The sequence below is a fragment of the Mus caroli genome, unplaced genomic scaffold (assembly GCF_978045245.1).
Source record: "Mus caroli unplaced genomic scaffold, Mus_caroli_1 scaffold_5, whole genome shotgun sequence".
In the NCBI taxonomy this organism is placed as follows: domain Eukaryota; kingdom Metazoa; phylum Chordata; class Mammalia; order Rodentia; family Muridae; genus Mus; species Mus caroli.
This window is the reverse complement of record NW_028227260.1, coordinates 21,662,327-21,683,670: the sequence shown is the minus strand read 5'-3', so window position 1 is coordinate 21,683,670 and position 21,344 is coordinate 21,662,327. Positions and strand designations below refer to the sequence as shown.

The following is a 21,344-nucleotide window of genomic DNA, read 5'->3' as shown; positions in this document are numbered from 1 at the left end:
AAAAATAAATTTCAGAAAAGATTTAAATACTGAGCTCAGTAATTTGGTTCCTACCTAAGACCTAGAAGCTGGAGGGTTCCAGGGTTGTTGGAGATGTGTTAGATCAGTTCTTTACCAATTCATGTCCTCAATCCTTTGCAGGCACATGGCCAGGCATCTTCATCTTCTCATCCTCTGGTAATCCATTCTCCCCTACCGCTTGTGCACTGGGACCAAGACTGGGTACTCTCTCTCCCTCCTTACCTCCCTCTCTTCCCCCCCCTTCTCCCTTTCCTTCTTCTCCTCCCTCATCCTCACTCTTGGAAAGTAGACATGGCCTTTTTCATCCCCCTTTTCTCCTTTCTCCCATTTCTTCAAGACTCATAACATCAGAGTTTCATCTCCTGCCTTACAGTGGATGGAGACCCCCACTTTGTGATTCACATTCCTCACTCAGACGAGAAGATCTGCTTCACATTGGATGGTCGCCCAGGGGACCTCTTGAAGCTCATAGATGACCCTAAGGCAGGTGAGAACCCCAAGGACTCCTTTTCAACACAAGACCACAGCTGAGTGTTCTCATGTCAACAACCCTAGATAGACATTTAGCACTTTATTGTATGTATCTTATAGTAGAGTGTATAAAATAATAACATATCTGAGAGGTACTTACAGTAATATATGTTTGTATTATAATATACATATAATATATATCACATAAGTATATTACAGTATATTCTTCATGTATTTATATACTTTATAACATATAAAATATATAATTACATATAGTACCTTGTAATATATAGTAATATATAAGAATGCATATGAAAACAAACACACATGACTCACAGACATCTGTAACTCCAGTTCCAGGAGATCTAATACCCTCTTCTGACCTCCATGGGCACCAAGCATGCACATGATGCACATAATATATACCGTAAAAACATACATAAATAAGATAAAAATAGATACACATAAATAACAAAATAAATCTAAACCCAGGCATAGTGATGCACACCTTTAGCCCAAGCACTCAGGAGGCAGAAGCAGGAGGATTCTCTATGAGTTAAAGGCCAGCTTGGTCTACATAGTGAGTACCAGAACATCCAGAGCTACATAGTAAGATGTTGTCTCAAAAATTAATTAGTTAATTAATTGATTAATTTTAAAAGTGAAAACAAGCATACTCATAAAACCACCAAGCTAGTCAGAGATACATACCAGGACATGTGGTAAATTATGTTGACATTCTCTATACTCATAAATATGCAAATGTGTGCCACACAGTAACCTACACACATCAACAATTCAGACATAGAAGCTCTGATGCTTCCAGATTCATCCCAGTCCCCAGGAATCAAATACAGAAAGACAGCTCATATTCTCTGCCCCATCAGACACATGAAATACACTAGTGCACAGAAATAGTCACCTGACACACAACTGACAGGTATCTAGATGCTTGCATACTGACATTTTATACATGTTGGCATATCCCACAAACAACCAGACATACATAATCATACAATCAAAAATGCACATTGAAATATGCCATCTTCTCCAAACATGTAAATGCACTGATATTCTGAGAGATACTCATCAGAATATATCCAAATACACAGATTTGTACAGCAGTGGCAAACATTCACATATACATGCAAATAACCACATTAGGGTAAGCACGTGCACACATACTACATGCCCCCTTACACAAAACTCAGGGTGAACCATGATAAAAGCATTTCCACATAAGAGCTAACATTCTAACCACAAGTCTGAATGATGTCATCTGGACCTGAGACCTCACGCCTGCCTGTGCTTTAGGTTATCATGGACGCACTGTAGTGAAATCTTGTGCTCTAGGCCTGCATTTCCCCCTTACAGGGCTGCATGTAAGTGGGCAGTTGCTTGGAGCACCATCAAGACCAAGTCATAAGGACCAGACCCGGACATACTTTCATATCATCACAATCACTTCAGATAAACCCCGGGCCTACAACATTACAATAAGTCGAAGTTCTATATCTGTGCAAGGTGAGAGCACCTTGAGCTTATCCTGGAACCAACCTGCCCTGGTGAAGAAGCCCCAGCTTGAGCTCCGTGTGGCTTCTGCAGCCCTTCTCACCCTCCGCCTTGGGCCCCATCTCAACTTCTTCATCCTTCGTCACCAGTACAGACACCCCAGCACACTACAGCTACCCCATTTGGGGTTCTATGTGGCCAATGGCTCAGGCCTCAGCCCCTCAGCCCGTGGCCTGATGGGTAAGTGCTTCTGAGGCAGAAAGGAATGAGGGGGGTACCAGTCCTAACAGAAACCTCTTTTCTTTTTCCTTTCTTTTTTATTTTTGTGTACTTATGAAGGTTTTGTCTACATGTATGTTTATGCACCACATGTATTCTGGGTAACCCTGGAGGCCAAAAGAGGACCTCAGGTTTCTTGAAACTAGAGTTTAAGAACTTCATAAGCTCATATGGGTACTGCCAAGCAAACTCCAGACCTCAGCAAGGAGAGCAAGTGATCATAACCTCTGAGCCTTCTCTCCAGCCCAGAAACCTTCTTTAGGATGAAGGTCTAGTGGGCTCCTCACATTCGGTAATCCCAACTTGACAGGGAAAAAGACAGAGCCAGGCAGGGAGGGGTGACAGCAAGGCAGAGAACTGCACAGAAAGCTAAGTGCCCAGGGTGCGAATATTTTCCCAGCCTCCGTGGGAAAGGATGTGCCTAGTCCTGCAGTGACTTGATGTAGGGGGGGTGGGGTAGGGGGCGGGGAGAGTAGTGGTCCTGATACTTAGAGGGGAGCTCCCCCTTCTCAAGAGAGAATGGGAGGGAGGAATGGGGGAGGATCTGCATGAGGGGGGATTGGAAGGAGAGAGGGGGCTGATATTGGGATGTAAAGTGAACAAATAAATTTAATAAAAAAATTTAAAAACATCAACAAGAAAGACCTCTGAGAAGAGGGAGGGCATTGCATCTGGCAGGCTAAGCAAGAGTGTACAGAAACGGAATTGGCGATAGCAGGAGCTAGAGCTGGCGTGATCAAACTGAATGTCAAGGTGAGGAATTTGACCTTCTCTCAAAGGCACCAGAGGAGTTGTGAAAGGTTCTAAACAGAGGAAAGACACAGCAAGCTCTTAGTGTTTTAAAGCACCATCTGAATTGTTAGGCTCCTGTGAACATGGACTGTAAGTGCCTAGACTATAAGTCAGAAGACCCCAGCAGTAGTGATAGTAGGTTAGATAGATATCATCACCTCTCTATGGCTCCTTGAACCATTTCTTCCCCTGTATCTTCCTCTTTTCTCCAAGCCCAGTTGTTCTCTTTATCTCTGCTATCTTGACTCTCCACTCCACACCACACTCCTGTATCATCTGGCTTGTTCATGCTTTCCCCAATGTCTAGCCTCTCCCCTCCTGTAGGCCTGACACTCTAACCCTGCCACTTTCCTTCTAGATTTCCTGCTCACAGGTCTCCCTAGAGCTCTAATTGGTGCTACATCTTCTCTCCCTCAGGACAGTTTCAATACACAGACATCCGGCTGGTAACAGGACCTGCTGGATCTTATTTACAGAAGCACCATGGCCTGGACGTGCCAGTGGTACTAGGCAAGAGGCTGCTGAAAGAATCACCAAGGGTGCTTCCCCGCTGGACTTCATGCTGGCTCGTGAAGCGCTCTCATGTGGAAAGGCTGCTGGGTCAGCCCTACCTTGCCTATGTTCTGTGATGGCTCCTGAACCCAGAGATCCAGAGGCTACGGCATGGAGTCAACCATGGCACAGGCCTGGGTCCGCGGGGGTGTACATAATGGATGTATACACATATGCTAGGGAACAAATATATCAGGATGCACAAAGAAACACAAAACTGAGCAGAACTTTGGCCCTAAAAGTGTTAGTATTCTGTTTGCCTTGTTTATAGTCTCTATTTCTTCCAAATTTTCATGATCCCTGGAAGTGACTTTCTTTTTATATTGAGAATTTCACGCATGTATCCAGTGTATTTTGATCATATCAAATCCCCTATATCTCCTTCTATTCCTCTCAGAATCCCCCACCCCCACTCAGCACCCCCTTCCCAACTTCATCTTCTCTTTTCGTAATTCACTGTCATTTTTAAAACCCAAACCTCACTGAGTGACTGATTCTGCCTTGGAATTTCCCTAATAATCTACCATCTTAGCCATCACTGGACTTCTGTGTGTATTCATCCTTCTGTGTGGGGCATGCCTCCTTTGGTTTATCTAGGTGAACTCTCTTAATCTTTCAAGTCTTACTTATCACTTCCCCTAGAGGGCACTCCCTTGCCCCTCCATAAGGTTGAATTTGGTGCCTGCTTAAAGTCCCCTCCAAGCTCACAGCATTTTTATACTGTGTGATAATCATGTTTGCTCATCTGGATCCCAGCTTGAACTGTGAGCTCCTGGAGAGCAAGAATCTGTTCTGATTCCTCTGCATAGCCAAAGTTCATGGCCCATGGTATATGCTTAATCAATATTTGTAGAATAAATGAATGAACAAGAATAACTATGAAATAACAGTAGGTGACATACACACATGCAACCAAAGACAAACCTCACATGCAGAAAAAGATGCACAAAAGACACAAGAATGGGAAATACAGTGACAGAGGAGACATGGACACCTGTGTGTGAGGCCACATGGCTTTGAACTCATCATCTGGAAGACTGAGGCAGGAAGGCAGCTGCAATTTCAAGGTGAGTCTGAGCTATGTAGTGAGTTTGAGGCTAACATGAGCTCTAAGGCAAGGCCCTGTCTCAAACAACAATGGCAACAACAAAAAGGGAAACATAGACATATGGACACAAAGACATGAAAAGGACAGGTGTCAGAGTGACTTTATCAGAGACCAAAACATGCTTTCTTGCTGGGGTTCTATGTTCCCATGTCTTTGAGTTACTGTCCCTTCACAAACATACAAAGAGAAAGATCACTTTGGACCAAACATGTGATGGCAGATGTAAAGAACTGAGGCACAAAACATACAAAATAATATACACAGAGATTCAGACTGGAGGGGAGAGACTAAGATCACAGAGACACAAGGGCACACAGACAAACAGAAGGACACTGGTCAGGATCACAGTCCTAAAATACCAAGGGCAGAAAAGTAGAATCATGGAAATACACTAGCACTCTGATGGTCAGTCACAGGTGGAGATGAAATGATAGTGCAGAGGTGCAAAGCCACAGACATGCAAGCTGCAGAAGAAGACATTGCAGACTCATGGATGCCATGGCAGAGATTCAGTGATATCAGCACATGCAGAAGACTGAGTCAGTGTCACAGAGCCACATACGCCAAGATCCAAAGACAAAGAAGGAAACCCCCCCAACAATGAAAACAACAAAAAGATAGAAATCAGGCTGGTCAGCACAGACAGAAGGAAAGATGGGGTACCACTTGAGCTTCAGTGGGGCCCAGTGATGCAGTGACAGCAAGAGAGTGGCATAAAATTCAGAGACAGAAGTAGTAGACATGGGAATGTGAACCTACAAATTCAGTCATATGGACCTAGGGTAGATTTATAAACAAAAATAGATGTGCCTAGAAAGGTAGAGATAGAAAGAAAGAAAACTAGGCACAGAATGTACACTAGTGGGCAAAAGCATAATGATGAGAAAGGGGGTATGCAAAGACACTGAATCACGATATACCCAAGAGTATCTATATGTCACAGACAGCAAGAAATAATGGTTACAAATGAAAGGATGAGAATAGTGATTTCAACCTAAAGACATAAAGGTAGTGGTTCAATGACTTAAAAGAATGGCTCGGGACTAATGAAGCTGAGGACAATGAGGCAGAACAAAACAGATGCAGAGAAATACTCAAGGAAACTCACAGAACAGGAATGCTGTGTGGAACCGAAGAAAAAGACTCAGGAACTATGAGAGTACAGTTTCAATATTATAAATAATCACACAAATACATTGGCAAAGATGTGGGAGCAACAGATGGAAGAGAGGAAAAACAGCAGAACAGAGGTTTAGACACGAGAAAGGAAGTTCTGGAGATGTACAGGCTCTGGGACACTTCCATATCAGGCACATGGATGGCAGCCTATGCAAACTGTGAGCATACACACTGTCTGAAACAAAGGAACCCAGGGAGACAATGACACAAGAATACAGGGACACACATGCTGGATCACAGAGTATCCAATATACACAAAGACTTAGGGTCACACAGAAATAAGAACAAATTGAGAGTGGAATACAGAGTCTGGTGGGTACTGAGTCACCTTGTCTAACCACTAAGTAGCATGCAAACACACTCAAGGCCATGTAAAGATTCTAGGTATACAGACTCAGGGATGCACAAAGATTTTAATACATATGAAGATCTATGAATATACAAATATTGACAGACATGTAAAGAAGCACTGGTCAATAATTAGGAATACCCAAAAACTAAGTGATGTACATCAAAGGGGACACACCGACACATGAGGACTCAAAACATAGCAACTCACTAGATACACAGCAAGTAGTGAGACACAGAGCTTCATGAGTACACTGAGACAGGAAGACACAGACACTAGGAAAGAAGCTTGGGGCATGCTGAATCTCAGGTACATTCGAGAGTAAGAATACATGGGCATTTAAATATACAGCTACGGCACATGGAGACAAGGTCAGAAGTAAGGAATACAGTGTCAAATGGGAATACCCAGAGATATGGCTAGGTTGGTACTGAAACACAGAGACTGGTAGAATTTATGGCATACAGAAGTATTACAGAGTTGGAAATACTCTCATAGACTTACTGAAAATCAAGGACATACAATTACTGGATCATAGCATACCATAGAAACCACACACGCCAGGACACAGAAACATTGGTATACATAAATCTTGGGAAACTGAATTATGTAGACATAACTCAAGTGTTTGTCATATAGATATTATGATTCATGCAGCCAAAGGAAAACACACATAGTTACTAAAACACAGGCACACTGGCATGAACAAATATTTAACACACACACAAGCTCTATGGCAGCTGTCAGATACACAGAGGCAATTGTAACCAAGAACTGGTACACAGAGATGTTGGTATACATAGACAAAGGAACACACAGAACCTAAGATACTGGAACACAAAGAATGAGCACAAAAACTGGAAAACTAATCTCAGAGACAAAACAAAGTACCAACACTAGAAGAAATAAACACTGAGATATATAGACAGGACATTATAAGATACCACCAAGATACAGGGATACAGAGACTGACAAACATTGGGAAAAGTAAATACTGGGATACACATTTGGCAAGGTAAACTGGCACTGGGGCACAGGAAAACTGGCCCATATGCTCTAGGGAGTAGAGTCAATGACGAGGCATGCACATACAGACATAGAACTGTATAGGACTGGTCTTTACAAATACTGTGCTACAGACACAGTTAGGAAGGTTAAAAACTAAGAGACTTTGTGGCTAGGGAAACAGGTAACCTGATTGTAGATTTTTTACCTCTTCCTCTGCTTCTCCAAGTGCAATTCCCCAGTCTCATCCCTAGCTTTGTAGCAGAAAACCTGCTGCAGCCTCCCTTACCTGCCTGTACTCATCTCTAGAGGATCACACAGATCATCTTCAAATTCATTATTTGTCCCAGCCTACAATTCTAGCAGGCACTCCCTGGGAAACAACAGAGCACTCCAAAAAAGAGAAACAAGCAGTCTAATTGCAGATCTTCACCTCTTTCTCCATTCCTCTAAGTCTAATCCCTCACCTCCCCCAGTCTCATCCCCAGGTCTGTAGCAGGACTTCTGCTGAGCCCTCTCCCCACTCTCTGCCCTCATTCTCAAGGGACCAAATAAACAGATACTGTGGAACACCCTGCTTTCCTTCCTATGAAGCCTCCCATACCCACCCCCAGCCCATTCATGTTACTAAGTGTCAGGTTCTAATACCCAGAAACACATCTGTCCCAGAACCCCCAGTGCCCACATACATCAAGACCCCAGAAATTTTCCCTACAACACTCTTCTAAGAACCTCAGAGAAAACAGAAAACAAGGAACAAAACACCTATCCAACAAAGATAAGACTGGATATCAGCAACTAGGAATACAGTGTTCCCAATCCCAAATGCCTAGATGCCAGAATAAAAACACAATGAATAACAACCAGGACAAAGTGTCTCTACTAGACGCTGGTAGCCCTACCACAGCAGGCCCTGAATATTCCAACATGGCTAAAGCACAAGAAAATGACCTTAAAACAGACTTTATGCATGAGAGAGAACCTTAAAGAGGAAATGAATACATTCATTTTTAAAAATCCAGGACAACACAAATAGTAGATGATCAAGAACTGGAATTAGAAATAGAATCAATAACAAAAACTCAAACTGAAAGAATTTTGAAAATGAAAAATTTAGGAACTCAAACAGGAACTACACTAGTTCACCAGCAGAATACAAGAGATGAAAGAGAAAATCTCATGTAATCTTGATTACAGTTTCCCCTCCCTCTACTCCTCCCAGTTCCTCCCCACATCTCCTTCCATCTGAATCCACTCTATTTCTGCCTTCCATCAGAAAAGAACATGTTTCTATGAGATAACAACAAAACATAACAAAATAAACTATAATAAGACAAAACCATCACATTGAAATTAGGCCAGGCAGCCCAACAGAAGGGAAATAACCCTAAATAAGGCAAAAGAATCAGAGACCCATTCATTCACACACTCAGGAGTCTCATTAAACACATTAAACTGGAAACTATAATATATAAGCAGAGGACCTGGTACAGACCCATTCAGGCCCTGTACTTTCTGCTTCAGTCTCTGTGAGTTCATGTGAGCTTTGTTCATGTTTATTCAGATGACCTTGTTCTCCTGGAGTCCTCCACCCTCTCTGGCTCTTACACTCTTTCCACCTTCTCTACCCTGGGGTTCCCTGAGCTCTGAGCAGAGAGATTTGATGGAGACATCCCATTTAGAACAGGATATTCCAAGATTGTCTTCTCTGTCTCTGTCTGTCTATCTCTCTGTCTCTGTCTCTCTCTCTGTCTCTCTCTTTCTCTGTCTCTCTGTCTCTGTCTCTCTCTCTGTCTCTCTGTCTCTGTCTCTGTCTCTGTCTCTCTCTCTCTCTCTCTCTCTCTCTCTCTCTGTGTGTGTGTGTGTGTGTGTGTGTGTGTGTGTGTGTGTGTGTGTGTGTGTATACATGTACACACTGTCTGGCTGTGGGGCTCTTTTTCTCTTCCCATCTGATGCAAGAGGAAGCTTTTCTGTTGATGGCTGAATAAAGCACTAATCTATGAGTATAGCAGAATATCATTAGGAGTCATTTTAACACTACGTTTTTATAAGTCTGGTAGTATTTGTTTTTACCCTAGGTCATTGGGCTATGTAGTTTCTGGCTCTTGGCGATGCAAGCAGTGTCAGGCATAGGTTCCATCTCAGGCAGTAGGCCTTAAACGGAAGAACCTTGCAATTGTTAACATCTATGTCCCCAAAACAAGCATACCCTGAGTTTGTAAAAGAAACACTACTACAGATTAAATCACATATTGGCCCTCACACTTCAATACCCAACTCTCACCAAAACAGGTCACCAAAACAAAAACTAAATAGAGAAATTCTGGTGCTAACTGATATCATAGACCAAATAGAACTAACAGATGTTTATAGAGCATTTTACCAAAACACACAAAAATATACCATCTCAGCACCTCATGGAACTTTCTCTAAAACTGACCACATACTTGCACACAAAGCTAGTCTCAACAAATACAAGAAAGTTGAAATAGCTCCCTTCATCCTATCTGACAACCATGTATTAAAGCTAAATATCAACAAGAAAAAGCTTACAAATTCATGGAAACTGAACAACTCACTGCTAAATGAAAAAGAGGTCAAGACATAAATTTAAAAAGAAATTAAAGACTTTCTAAAAGTATAGGAAAATAAATGCATACATCAACCTTATGGGACACAATGAAAGCAGTGCTAAGAGGAAAGTTCATGAGCACTAAGTGCCTACATTGAGTCTGAACCACCAACCAAAGAATGCAGGCTGGACCTAGGCCTCCCCACTCAGATGTAGCAGTTGTGCAGCTTGGCCTTCATGTGGGTCCTGATCAACTGGAATCTGGCTATTCCAAAAGCTGTTGCCTGACTATGGGATATGTTCTTCTAGCTGGGCTGCCTTTTGGGGCCTCAGTGGGAGAGGATACGCCTAACCTCACAGAGACTTGATTTGCCAGGGAGAAATACCCTGGGGGCCCCCACCTGCTCAGAGAAGAAGGGGAGAGGAATGGGGGAAGACTATGGGAGGAGGTGACTAGGAAGGGGCAATAAACAGAATGTAAAGCAGATAAATAAAAGTAATTAATTGATTAATTAATTAAAAAAGAAACAACAGTGTGGTTCTTAGCCAATAGTATACTCAGTTGGTGAGACATACAGAATCTAAGGAAGACAAACACCTTAATATAAATACACCAAGAAATACAGGTATGGGGATATGTATCCATTAAAACACACACATACTGTGGGATATAAATACGCTGCCACATTCATACATGTATCAATAAGCTATTGAACATAGGTATGCTAGGACTCACAGAAACTAGGCTAAATAGGCAATGGGTTATAATGGGTTATACTGAGCACTAAAACTGAAACAGACACACATGTAGACACGTACTTGAATCCATAGAGAAGTCAAAACACAGAGACACTGCGAAATACACAGCTCTGGGAAGATAGACCATACAGTGACATAAAGACTCTATGAAACAGACATTAGGCTATATAGACAATGCGACACATTGACAAAGACAAAAAAAATCGAGCATTTGTGGTCAATAGACACATAGAGACACCTGCAACACACAAACACTGGGACATACAAACACTGAAACACATAAATTGATGCAAATAAATATTGGAGTATGCACAGAAACCAGAGAGCACCGCAGTCTGACCTATAGCCTTGAAATATAAACTCCATCAACCTCTCTACATCTACCCCATGTGCACTGAATGCAAATCTTGTTCTTTGGTATGAATAACTTGTTTCATAATCTTATGTAAAGTGTGACAATATTTTTCAGAGATTTCCTGCTAAAATTGACTGAAGAAATCACCAACTCTTCCCACCAACAGTTCCTAAAAGCTTACCATATTGATTTTTGTTAAAATGGGTTTTCCCTTTCTTTTCTATTTTAATTAGATAACTATTAATTTAGTTACTTTACAATCCAACTACAGATTCCCCTCCATCCTCTCTTCCCAGTCCTTCCATTCTACCTCCTCTTCCCAGTCACCTGCCTCCCTTTCTCTTTAGAGAAGAAGTGGCCTCCCATGGATATCAACCCACTTGGCCTATCAAGTTGCAGAAGGACTAAACACATCTCTTATTGAGGCTGGATGAGGCATCCCAGTAAGGGGAAAGGGTCCCAAAGGCAGGCAACAGAAACAGCCCCAGATCCTGCTGTTAGAAGTTCCTAATGAAGCAAGCTGTACATCTGTTACATATGTGTAGAGGGCCTAGATCAGTCCTATGCATGCTCTCTAGTTGGCAGTTCAGTTTCTGTGAGCCCCCATGGGCCCAGGTTAGTTTACTCTGTAGGTTTTCTTGTGATGTCCTTGACCACTCTGGCTCCTACAATCCTTCCTCCCTCTCTTCTTCAGGATTCTCGAAGCTCCACCTAATGTTTGTTTGTGGGTCTCTGCATCAGTTTCCTTCAGTTGCTGGGTGAAGCCTCTCAGATGATAGTTATGCTAGGCTCTTGTCTGCACGTGAGCAAAATATCATTAATAGTGTCAGAGGTGAGGTGAGGTCCCTCTCATGGCATGGGTCTCAAGCTGAACCAGTCATTGGTTGGCCATTCCCTCCATTTCTGCTCAATCTTGGAGACAGGACAAATTGTAGGTCAAAGGTTCTGTATCTGGGTTGGTATCCCAATCCTCCCATTGGAAGTCTTGCCAGGTTATAGGAGATGGCCAGTTCAAGCTCCATAGCCCTTGTATGATATGATCCTCCATATCATAGCTAGGGTCACCCTCATAGATTCCTAGGACTCTCCATTGTCCTAGCTTTCTAGCCTAACCCAGAGATGCCCCCCATTCCAATTTTCGCTCCCATTAATCTCTCCTCCCATTCAGAGTTTTTCAAAACCTAAAGTCATCAGTTATATTAAAAGCCTAAAGTCTTTCTTTCTTTTTTATTTTTAATTAGTTAACTAATTAATTTAGACCTTTTAATTTTTAAAATTTGTGAACTGAAATTAAATTAAAACAGAGGAAATCTATGGCATGGCATTCAGGCCTTAGGTTGATTCCTTACTGCTCAGATAGGCAAATGAAGTTCTGTACAGTTTTGAGTACAAGCAGGTCCTCTACCATTGTCAAATGGAATTCACATGATGTGCAACAGTAGGGATTGCCCATAATCAGTTACACTGTGCCTGGAAGTAGGTGTTTGACACTGGCCAAGTGAATGAGACATATCAGGTTAGAGTCTATTATTCTGAGGTTACAGTCATAATTGTGATAAACCTATTTCTGGGTGGACCTTGAGAGGGCATAAGCTTCTTGTCCAGGCCTTAGGTTGTGTTCAGCATCTAGGAGAACTATAGGAGAATCAAAAATCTGGAGCAGACTTTAATAGCATCTAAACTTTGAATTCACTTCCTAACACACACATGGGTCTATTAGCAGAAAAAAGAAGACATCATAGCTCAGGAAGATAGACTCATCGATGGGTGACATAGAAACAAAGCTGCTAGGAAGACAGTAATTTCTTTAAAAACAAATGTTTTAAAGAGACAACGCAGACAGGCATGGCAGCACATGCTTTAATCCCAGGATTTAGGAGGGAGAGGCAAACAAATCTCTGAGTTCGAGACCAGACTACTCTACAGAGTGAGTTCCAGGAGAGCCAGGGCTATAGAGACAAACCTTGTATGGGGGAGTGGGGAAGAGATTTGGGGGGCAGGTATGGGCATATGAATGGAGGTTCCTGAAGAGACCAGATTCGTGGGATCCTCCTGGATCCCGTCAGAGGAAGTTGTGTGCTGGGAACTGAACTCGAGTACTCTGCAAGAGCTGTAACTTTAACCACTAGACAATCCCTTTCAGCTTGTAAAGACAAGAGTTTCTTTGTAGCTGAAGAAGTCTTCAAGGACTGAAGGTATAGTTCAGTTGGTAATTATTATCTGGCATGTATAAAACCCTGAGTCCAGGAATGATTCCTGCATAACCAGGTGTGGTGGAGCATGTCAGTAATCCCAGAACTTTGGAGGTGGGAGTAGAATGATTAGGGTCACCACCCTTGGCTACATAAGGACTTAAGATTAGCCTGGATTATGTAAGAGCTTGTCTCAAAAAGTGATTTTAAAAAAAGCTATTAAATGTCTGGGAAGCCAAGAATCTGCAACTATGTAAGTCATAGGTCCAGAGAAGAACCAAATACTTTGTTCTGCTAAAGGAATGTAGCAGTAAAAATGACTCCTAATGATATTCTGCTCTACCCATAGATGGTCTCATGCAACCATCATTGGAGAAGCTTCCTCCTGTAGGAGATAGGAACTAATACAGAGGTCCATGACTAGGCAATGTGTAGAGAATGAGAGACTAAATCAGATGTCTACATCAAACCCTTCCCCTCAGGGTTCAGGGAGCTATGCAGAAGAGGAGGTGAAAAGATTGTAAGAGCCAGAGGGGATGGATGACTCCAAGGAAATGGTCTTCCAGACACAGCAGGATTGACGCACATATGAACTCATAGTCTGTGACAGCATGCACAAGGCCTGCACAGGCTCAAGCCAGACAGAATTCCAGCGCTGAGAAGGGGAAGTGGACACAGGTTCTTATCTCTACCAAGAAGCTACCTCCAATTGATATCTGCTGGCAAGGAAACACTTAAGTTTTTTCCAATAGTCTCACTGGGTTTATAAATCACAGTTAAGGGTAGGCCCCCTGTCCAACAGTATATGGTCGACACAAAACAAAAGCAATGGGATTTTTGTAGATTTCTTTTTTGTCTCATGTTGTTTTGATTGGACACTTTTTTTTTACCTTATTGATCTTTTGTTAATATATCAGTTTCTGATTTTGTGTTTGTATGGTGTGTGTGGATGTGTACACACATGCGTGTATGGTGTGTGTGTGTGCGTCTGTGTCTCTATTTCTGTTTTGATTTTGTTTTATTTTTTAATTTGCCTGTTTTTTATTAAATTTATTTATTCATTTTACATCCCAATATCAGATCTACACTTCTCAGAACCCCCTCTCGCAGATCCTCCCCCCATTCCACCCTCCCCTTCTCCTTTGAGAAGAGGGAGTCCCATTTTGTTGTTAGCCCCCACACTAATTGCACACACACACACACACCCCAAGCTTCTGAAGGACTAGGTACCCCACTGGGGACAGACAAGACATTTAAAGGAATGGAATACACTGGCAGGCAGGAACAGATTCAGGGACAGCCCCTGATCCAATTGTTGGGGTACCCACATGAAGACCAAGCTGCACATGTGCTCCATATGTACAAGGGGGCCTAGGTCCAGCCCATATGTGCTCTTTGGTTGGTGATCCAGGCTCTGGGAAATCCCAAGGGTTCAGATTAATTGACTTTGTTGGTCTTCCTGTGGAGTCCCTGTCCTCTTCAGATCTCTCAGTCCTTATTCAAACTCTGCCATAAGAATCCCTGGGCTCCATCTAATGTTTGGTTGTGGGAGTCTGCATCTCTTTCCATTGGCTGCTATGTGGATCCTATCAGAGGACACCTATGCTAGGTTCCTGTCTGCAAGCATAACAGAGTATCATTAATAGTGTCAGAGATTGGTGCTTGCCCATGGAATGGGTCTCTGGTTGGGCCAGTAATTGGTTGGCCATAGCCTCTATCTCTGCTCTATATTTGCCCCTGCAATTCTTGTAGGCAAAACACATTTTGGGTGAAATATTTTGCAGGTGGATTGCTGTTATCCTTCCACTTGGAGTCCTGATTGCCTAGAGGAAGTAGCTGGATTCATATCCCCTTCTGCTAGGAGTCTCAGCTAGAGTCACCTCCATATACTCCCTGGAGCCACCACCCATCTAGGTCTCTGGCACATCCTAGAGATTGCTTCCTCCCCTTCCAACACTGCTTCCCTCCCCATCCCCTCTCCCACACAGTTCCCTCCTTCCATTCACCTTGGATATCTATTTTGTTTCCCATTCTGAGAAAGATTTAACCATCCTCCTTTGGGCCCTCCTTGTCATTTGGCTTCTTCTGTTTTATTAATTATAGCATGGTTACCCTGTGCTTTTATGCTAATGTTCACTTATCAGTGAGTACACAACATTCATGTCCTTTTGGGTCTGGAATACCTTACTCAGGATGATATTTTCTAGTTCCATCCATTTGCATGAGAAAATCATGCTGTCCTTGTTTTTAATGTCTAAGTAGTACTCCATTGTGTAAATGAATTACATTTTCTTCATCCATTCTTTAGTTGAGGTACATCTGGGTTGTTTCCAGTTTCTGGCTATTACAAATAAGGCTGCTATGAACATAGTTAATGAACTGTCCTTGCAGCATGTTAGAGCACCTTTGGTATATGCCCAGGAGTAGTATAGCCAGGTTGAGTCAGTACTATCCCCACTTTTCTGAGAATCCACATAGTTGATTTCCAAAGTAGGTGTAAAAGTTTGCACTCCCACCAGCAGTGGAGGAGTGTTTCCCTTGTTACACATCCTCACCAGCATGTGCTGTCTCCTGAGTTGTGATCTTAGCCATTCTGATGGATAAGGTGGAATCTCAGAGTCGTTTTGATTTGCATTTCTATAATGACTGAGGTCAGTGAATATTTCTTTAAGTGCTACTTGGACATTTGAGATTCCTATTTTGAGAATTCTGTTTAGTTCTGTTTTTATAGTTTAAATTTTTATGCTAAATGTTATTTTAAAATTTTTATGGCATGATCAAATTAAATTGCAAACCTTATGATTTCTTTTTTTTTCCAAATAAAAGGAAGCTTTTATTAGATATTTTCTTTATATACATTTCAAATGCTATCCCGAAAGTTCCCTATACCCTCCCTCCACCCTGCTCCCCTACCCACCGACTCCTGCTTCTTGGCCCTGGCGTTCCCCTGTATTGGGGCATGTAAAGTTTGCAATACCAAGGGGCCTCTCTTCCCAGTGATGACTGACTAGGCCATCTTCTGCTACATATGCAGCTAGAGACATGAGCTCTGAGAGTACTGGTTAGTTAATATTGTTGTTCCTCCTATAGGGTTACAGACCCCTTCAGCTCCTTGGGTGCTTTCTCTAGCTTCTCCTTTGGGGGCCCTGTGTTCCATCTTATAGATGACTGTGAGCATCCACTTATGTATTTGCCAGGCACTGGCATAGCCTCATACGAGACAGCTATAACAGGGTCCCTTCAGCAAAATCTTTCTGGCATTGTGCAATAGTGTCTGGGTTTGGTGGCTGATTATGGAATGGATCCCCGGGTGGGGTAGTCTCTGGATAGTCCATCCTTTCGTCTTAGCTCCAAACTTTGTCTCTGTAACTCCTTATATGGGTATTTTGTTCTCTATTCTAAGGAGGAATGATGTATCCACCCATTGGTCTTCCCTCTTCTTGATTTTCTTGTGTTTTGCAAATTCTATCTTGGGTGTTCTATGTTTCTGGGCTAATATCCACTTATCAGTGAGTGCATATCTAATGACTTCTTTTGTGATTGGGTTACCTCACTAAGGATGATATCCTCCAGGTACCTCCATTTGTCCAAGAATTTCATAAATCCATTGTTTTTAATTGCTGAGTAGTACTCCATTGTGTAAATATACCACATTTTCTGTATCCATTCTTCTTTTGAGGGACATCTGAGTTCTTTCCAGCTTCTGGCTATTATAAATAAGGCTGCTATGAACATAGTGGAGCATGTGTCCTTCTTACCGGTTGGAACTCCTTCTGGATATATGCCCAGGAGAGGTATTGCTGGATCTTCCAGGAGTATTATGTCCAATTTTCTGAGGAACCTCCAGACTGACTTCCAGAGTGGTTGTACAAGCTTGCAATCCCACCAGCAGTGGAAGAGTGTTCCTCTTTCTCCACATCCTCACCAGCATCTGCTGTCACCTGAATTTTTGATCTTAGCCATTCTGACTGGTGTGAGGTGGAATCTCAGGGTTGTTTTGATTTGAATTTCCCTGATGATTAAGGATGTTGAACATTTTTTCAGGTGCTTCTCAGCCATTCGATATTCCTCAGTTGAGAATTCTTTGTTTAGCTCTGAGCCCCATTATTTAATGGGGTTATTTGAATTTCTGGAGTCCAGCTTCTTGAGCTCTTTGTGTATATTGGATATTAGTCCCCTATCAGATTTAGGATTGGTAAAAATCCTTTCCCAATCTATTGGTGGCCTTTTTGTCTTATTGATGGTGTCTTTTGCCTTGTAGAAGCTTTGCAATTTTATGAAGTCCCATTTTTCAATTCTTGATCTTACAGCAAAAGCCATTGCTGTTCTGTTTAGGAATTTTTCCCCTGTGCCCATATCTTCGAGGCTTTTCCCCACTTTCTCCTCTATTAATTTCAGTGTCTCTGGTCTTATGTGGAGGTCACAAAGTTATTCCTAAAGGAGAGGGGGAATCCCTGGGACTGGCCTACATTCCCACCAATGAGGGTGTGTTTAATTATAATATCTTTGGATTTAATAATGCAACTCCACTAAATAGTGGGTTTTTATGGAAAGACCTCCATTATTTATTGGCATATGGCCAATATGTTTAGTTCTGTACCCCAATTTTAATGGGGTTATTTGTTGGCATCTAACTTCTTGAATTCTTTATAAATTTTGGATATTAGCCCTCTGTCAGATGTAGGGTTAGTGAAGATCTTTTCCCAATCGTAGGATGTCATTTGTATTATTGGCAGTGTCCTTTGACTTACAGAAGCTTTTCAGATTCATGAGGTCCCATTTATTAATTGTTACCCTTAGTGTCTGAGCCATTGGTGTTCTGTTCAGGAAGTTGTCTCCTGTATCAATGTGTTCAAAGCCATTCCCCACTTTCTCTACTATATTTAGTGTCTTTGGTTTTATGTTGAGGTCTTTGGTCCACATGGACTTTAGTTCTGTGCAGGGTGATAGATATGGATCTATTTGCATTCTTCTACATGCAGACATCCAATTAGACCTTGTTGAAGATGCTGTCTCTTTCCCATTATATCGTTTTGGCTTCTATGCCAAAAATCAAGTGTCCGTATGTTCATAGCAGCCTTATTTATAATAGCCAGAAGCTGGAAAGAACCCAGATGTCCCTCAACAGAGGAATGGATACAGAAAATGTGGTACATTTACACAATGGAGTACTACTCAGCTATTAAAAAGAATGAATTTATGAAATTCCTAGCCAAATGATGGACCTGGAGGGCATCATCCTGAATGAGGTAACACAATCACAAAGGAACTCACACAATATGTACTCACTGATAAGTGGATATTAGCCCAAAACTTAGGATACCCAAGATATAAGATACAATTTGCTAAACACATGAAACTCAAGAAGAATGAAGACTGAAGTGTGGACACTATGCCTTCCTTAGAATTGGGAACAGAACACCCATGGATGGAGTTACAGAGACAAAGTTTGGAGCTGTGACGAAAGGATGGACCATCTAGAGACTGCCATATCCAGGGATCCACCCCATAATCAGCTTCCAAACGCTGACACCATTGCATACACTAGCAAGATTTTGCTGAAAGGACCCAGATATAGCTGTCTCTTGTGAGACTATGCCGGGGCCTGACAAACACAGAAGTGGATGTTCACAGTCAGCTAGTGGATAGATCACAGGGCCCCCAATGGAGGAGCTGGAGAAAGTACCGAAGGAGCTGAAGGGATCCGCAACCCTATGGGTGGAACAACATTATGAACTAATCAGTACCCCGGAGCTCTTGACTCTAGCTGCTTATGTATCAAAAGATGGCCTAGTTGGCCATCACTGGAAAGACAGGCCCATTGGACATGCCAACTTTATATGCCCCAGTACAGGGGAATGCCAGGGCCAAAAAAATGGGAATGGGTGGGTAGGGCAGTGAGGGGGAGGGTATAGGGGACTTTTGGGATAGCATTGGAAATGTAATTGAGGAAAAGATGTAATAAAAAATATTTTAAAAAATCAAGTGTCCATAGGTGTGTGGGTTTATTTATGTGTCTTTGATTCTTTTCCATTGATCAGCCTGCCTGTTTCTGTACCAATACCATGCAGTTTTATCACTATTGCTCTGTAGTAACAGCTTGAAGTCAGGGATGGTGATTCCTCCAGAAGTTCTTTTATTGTTCAGGATTGGTTTAGCTATCCTGAGTGTTTTGTTTTGTTTTGTTTTGTTTTTCTATATGAAGTTGAGAATTTTTCTTTCAAGATCTGTAAAGAATTGTGTTGGAATTTTGACGGGAATTGCATTGAATCTATAGGTTTGGTTTTTTGTTTGTTTGTTTTTGTTTTTGTTTTGGTTACCTATTTGTTTTCTAAATACAGAGAGAAAGAAAGCGTGGAGCTGAATAAGTGGGGAAGTGGAGAGGACCTGGGAGGAAATGAGGGAGAGAAACCTGTGATCAGAATATATTGTATGAAAAAAGGGTTATTTTTCCATTGAAAATTCGAAAAAATAACATAGGGTAAATAAAGAGTAGCTTGAATAGCTTCCTTGGATAGATAGATCTAGGAAAACCTCACTGAGGCTTTCAACTGAGATAAACTATAATCAAGAGCCCAACCATGGGCATATCTAGAGTAAGAATGTCCTAAGAAAGAGAGAAAACCTAAAACGTAGCTCTAAGCTGGGAATATCTTGGAGCATGACAAGTTGGATGTGTTATAACAGCCTCTGTTCCAATGTGATAAAATGTGATCTAGGGCAAGGGCTATGGGTGTATAGGAAAAAAATGAATCTAATGATTTTTAAGAATGAGCATCTCCAAAACAACATACTTGATACTACTCGAGATGTAACTAAAGAACAGATGAAGACTGTCCATCAGCTGCCTGGAAGAGAAAGTGTATTGAAAGTGACCCTAACAGGAAGTAATTCCTGGCCTTTGAGTTAAAGCATAAAATAAAATAACTTCTAGCATTCTAGAAGCAAACCATATGAATACCATGCAAAGTAAGTATTGATTACTGTCCTGAGTGTTGGAAGCAACAGCAATAACAACAACAACAACAAAAAGAATGTCACCCCTAACCAAGAAGGTATTTGTAATTGGTATCTTCTGGGGAAGGAAATGTCAGTTTTATCCAGTGGTATATCACTGGTTATGGACCATCTTCCATGGCTAAAAATAGCTCATCAACACAAAATGAACCTGATAGCATTTTGCTGAGTTTTTGTTTTGTTTTGGCATTTTGGCTGTATTAGTCTTTTTCCTGTTCATTTGATTTTCATTTTTGTGGGGAATTGGTTTGGAGGGGGTTCCTAATCTTAATTTTAATTGTTGTTTCTTATTCTTCTAGAGAAAGAGAGAACATAAAGTTCAATTGCTAACAAGTACAATTAATTGAGGAAGGGAAAATATGATCAAAATATATTGTATGAAAAGATCATTTTAGTTGTAAAAAAAAAAAACTAAAAAACTGCTGGGCATGGTGGCAAATGCCTTTAATCCCAGCACTCAAGAGGCAGAAGCAGGCGGATTTCTGAGTTCGAGGCCAGCCTGGTCTACAGAGTGAGTTCCAGGACAGCCAGGGCTATACAGAGAAACCCTGTCTCGAAAAACAAAACAAAACTAAACTAAAAACATAGAAAGTGGAGATATAAAGGAAGATAAATCAACAGAAACTGCGAGGAAGGGGATACGAATTGATCATTGATCAAGTCAGGTGACCAACAGAGTAATAGACAGTTGAACAACTAAAGTCATGGACTATATGATTTTCCTGACATTGTCCTGGTTTTAGTCCTGAAAGATTCCATATCCTAGGTAATCTTTCAGTACTAGGCAGATCAGGACAGTTAGTCAACCTAGGGACAGAAGGAGGTGAGGAAGGAGAACCATGCAATCATCAGGAAGAAATGTGGATCCAATCAGAACAGTAGCCTCCCCTCACCTGTCACAGTTCTTGCCTTTCACCGCAACGGGATAGGGGAGGCAACACTCCACACCAGGTAGAGGAGAGAAAACTGGAGGGAAAGGTGTGTCTGGAATGACTGGCAAGGGCAAATGCTGGGGGGCCCAAAGGTAATCTGTTTGTGCTCCTTCTGCTTACACACAGGATGGACTTCCTCAGAACTGAGTAGACACATAGAAGAGCTCAGGTGTATGTGTTCACATATTTGATGGTTCAACAAATGTGTACTTCTGTATTTTTTTGGACAGATTCTCATGTAGCTAAGAC

At 41.8% G+C, this 21,344-nt stretch overlaps 1 protein-coding gene across 1 annotated transcript in view; it reads left to right on the top strand.

Annotated features, from left to right (window-relative positions):
• The window catches only part of Itih6 (inter-alpha-trypsin inhibitor heavy chain family member 6), a 30,399-nt gene extending 26,695 nt beyond the window's left edge, over positions 1-3,704 (top strand). Inside the window, exons 11-14 of the mRNA XM_085837557.1 lie at positions 142-177; positions 395-508; positions 1,867-2,244; positions 3,493-3,704. Coding sequence (XP_085693683.1) covers positions 142-177; positions 395-508; positions 1,867-2,244; positions 3,493-3,704 — 740 coding nt within the window. The remainder of the gene's footprint in view (positions 1-141; positions 178-394; positions 509-1,866; positions 2,245-3,492) is intronic.
• The last annotated feature ends 17,640 nt before the right edge of the window (positions 3,705-21,344 follow it).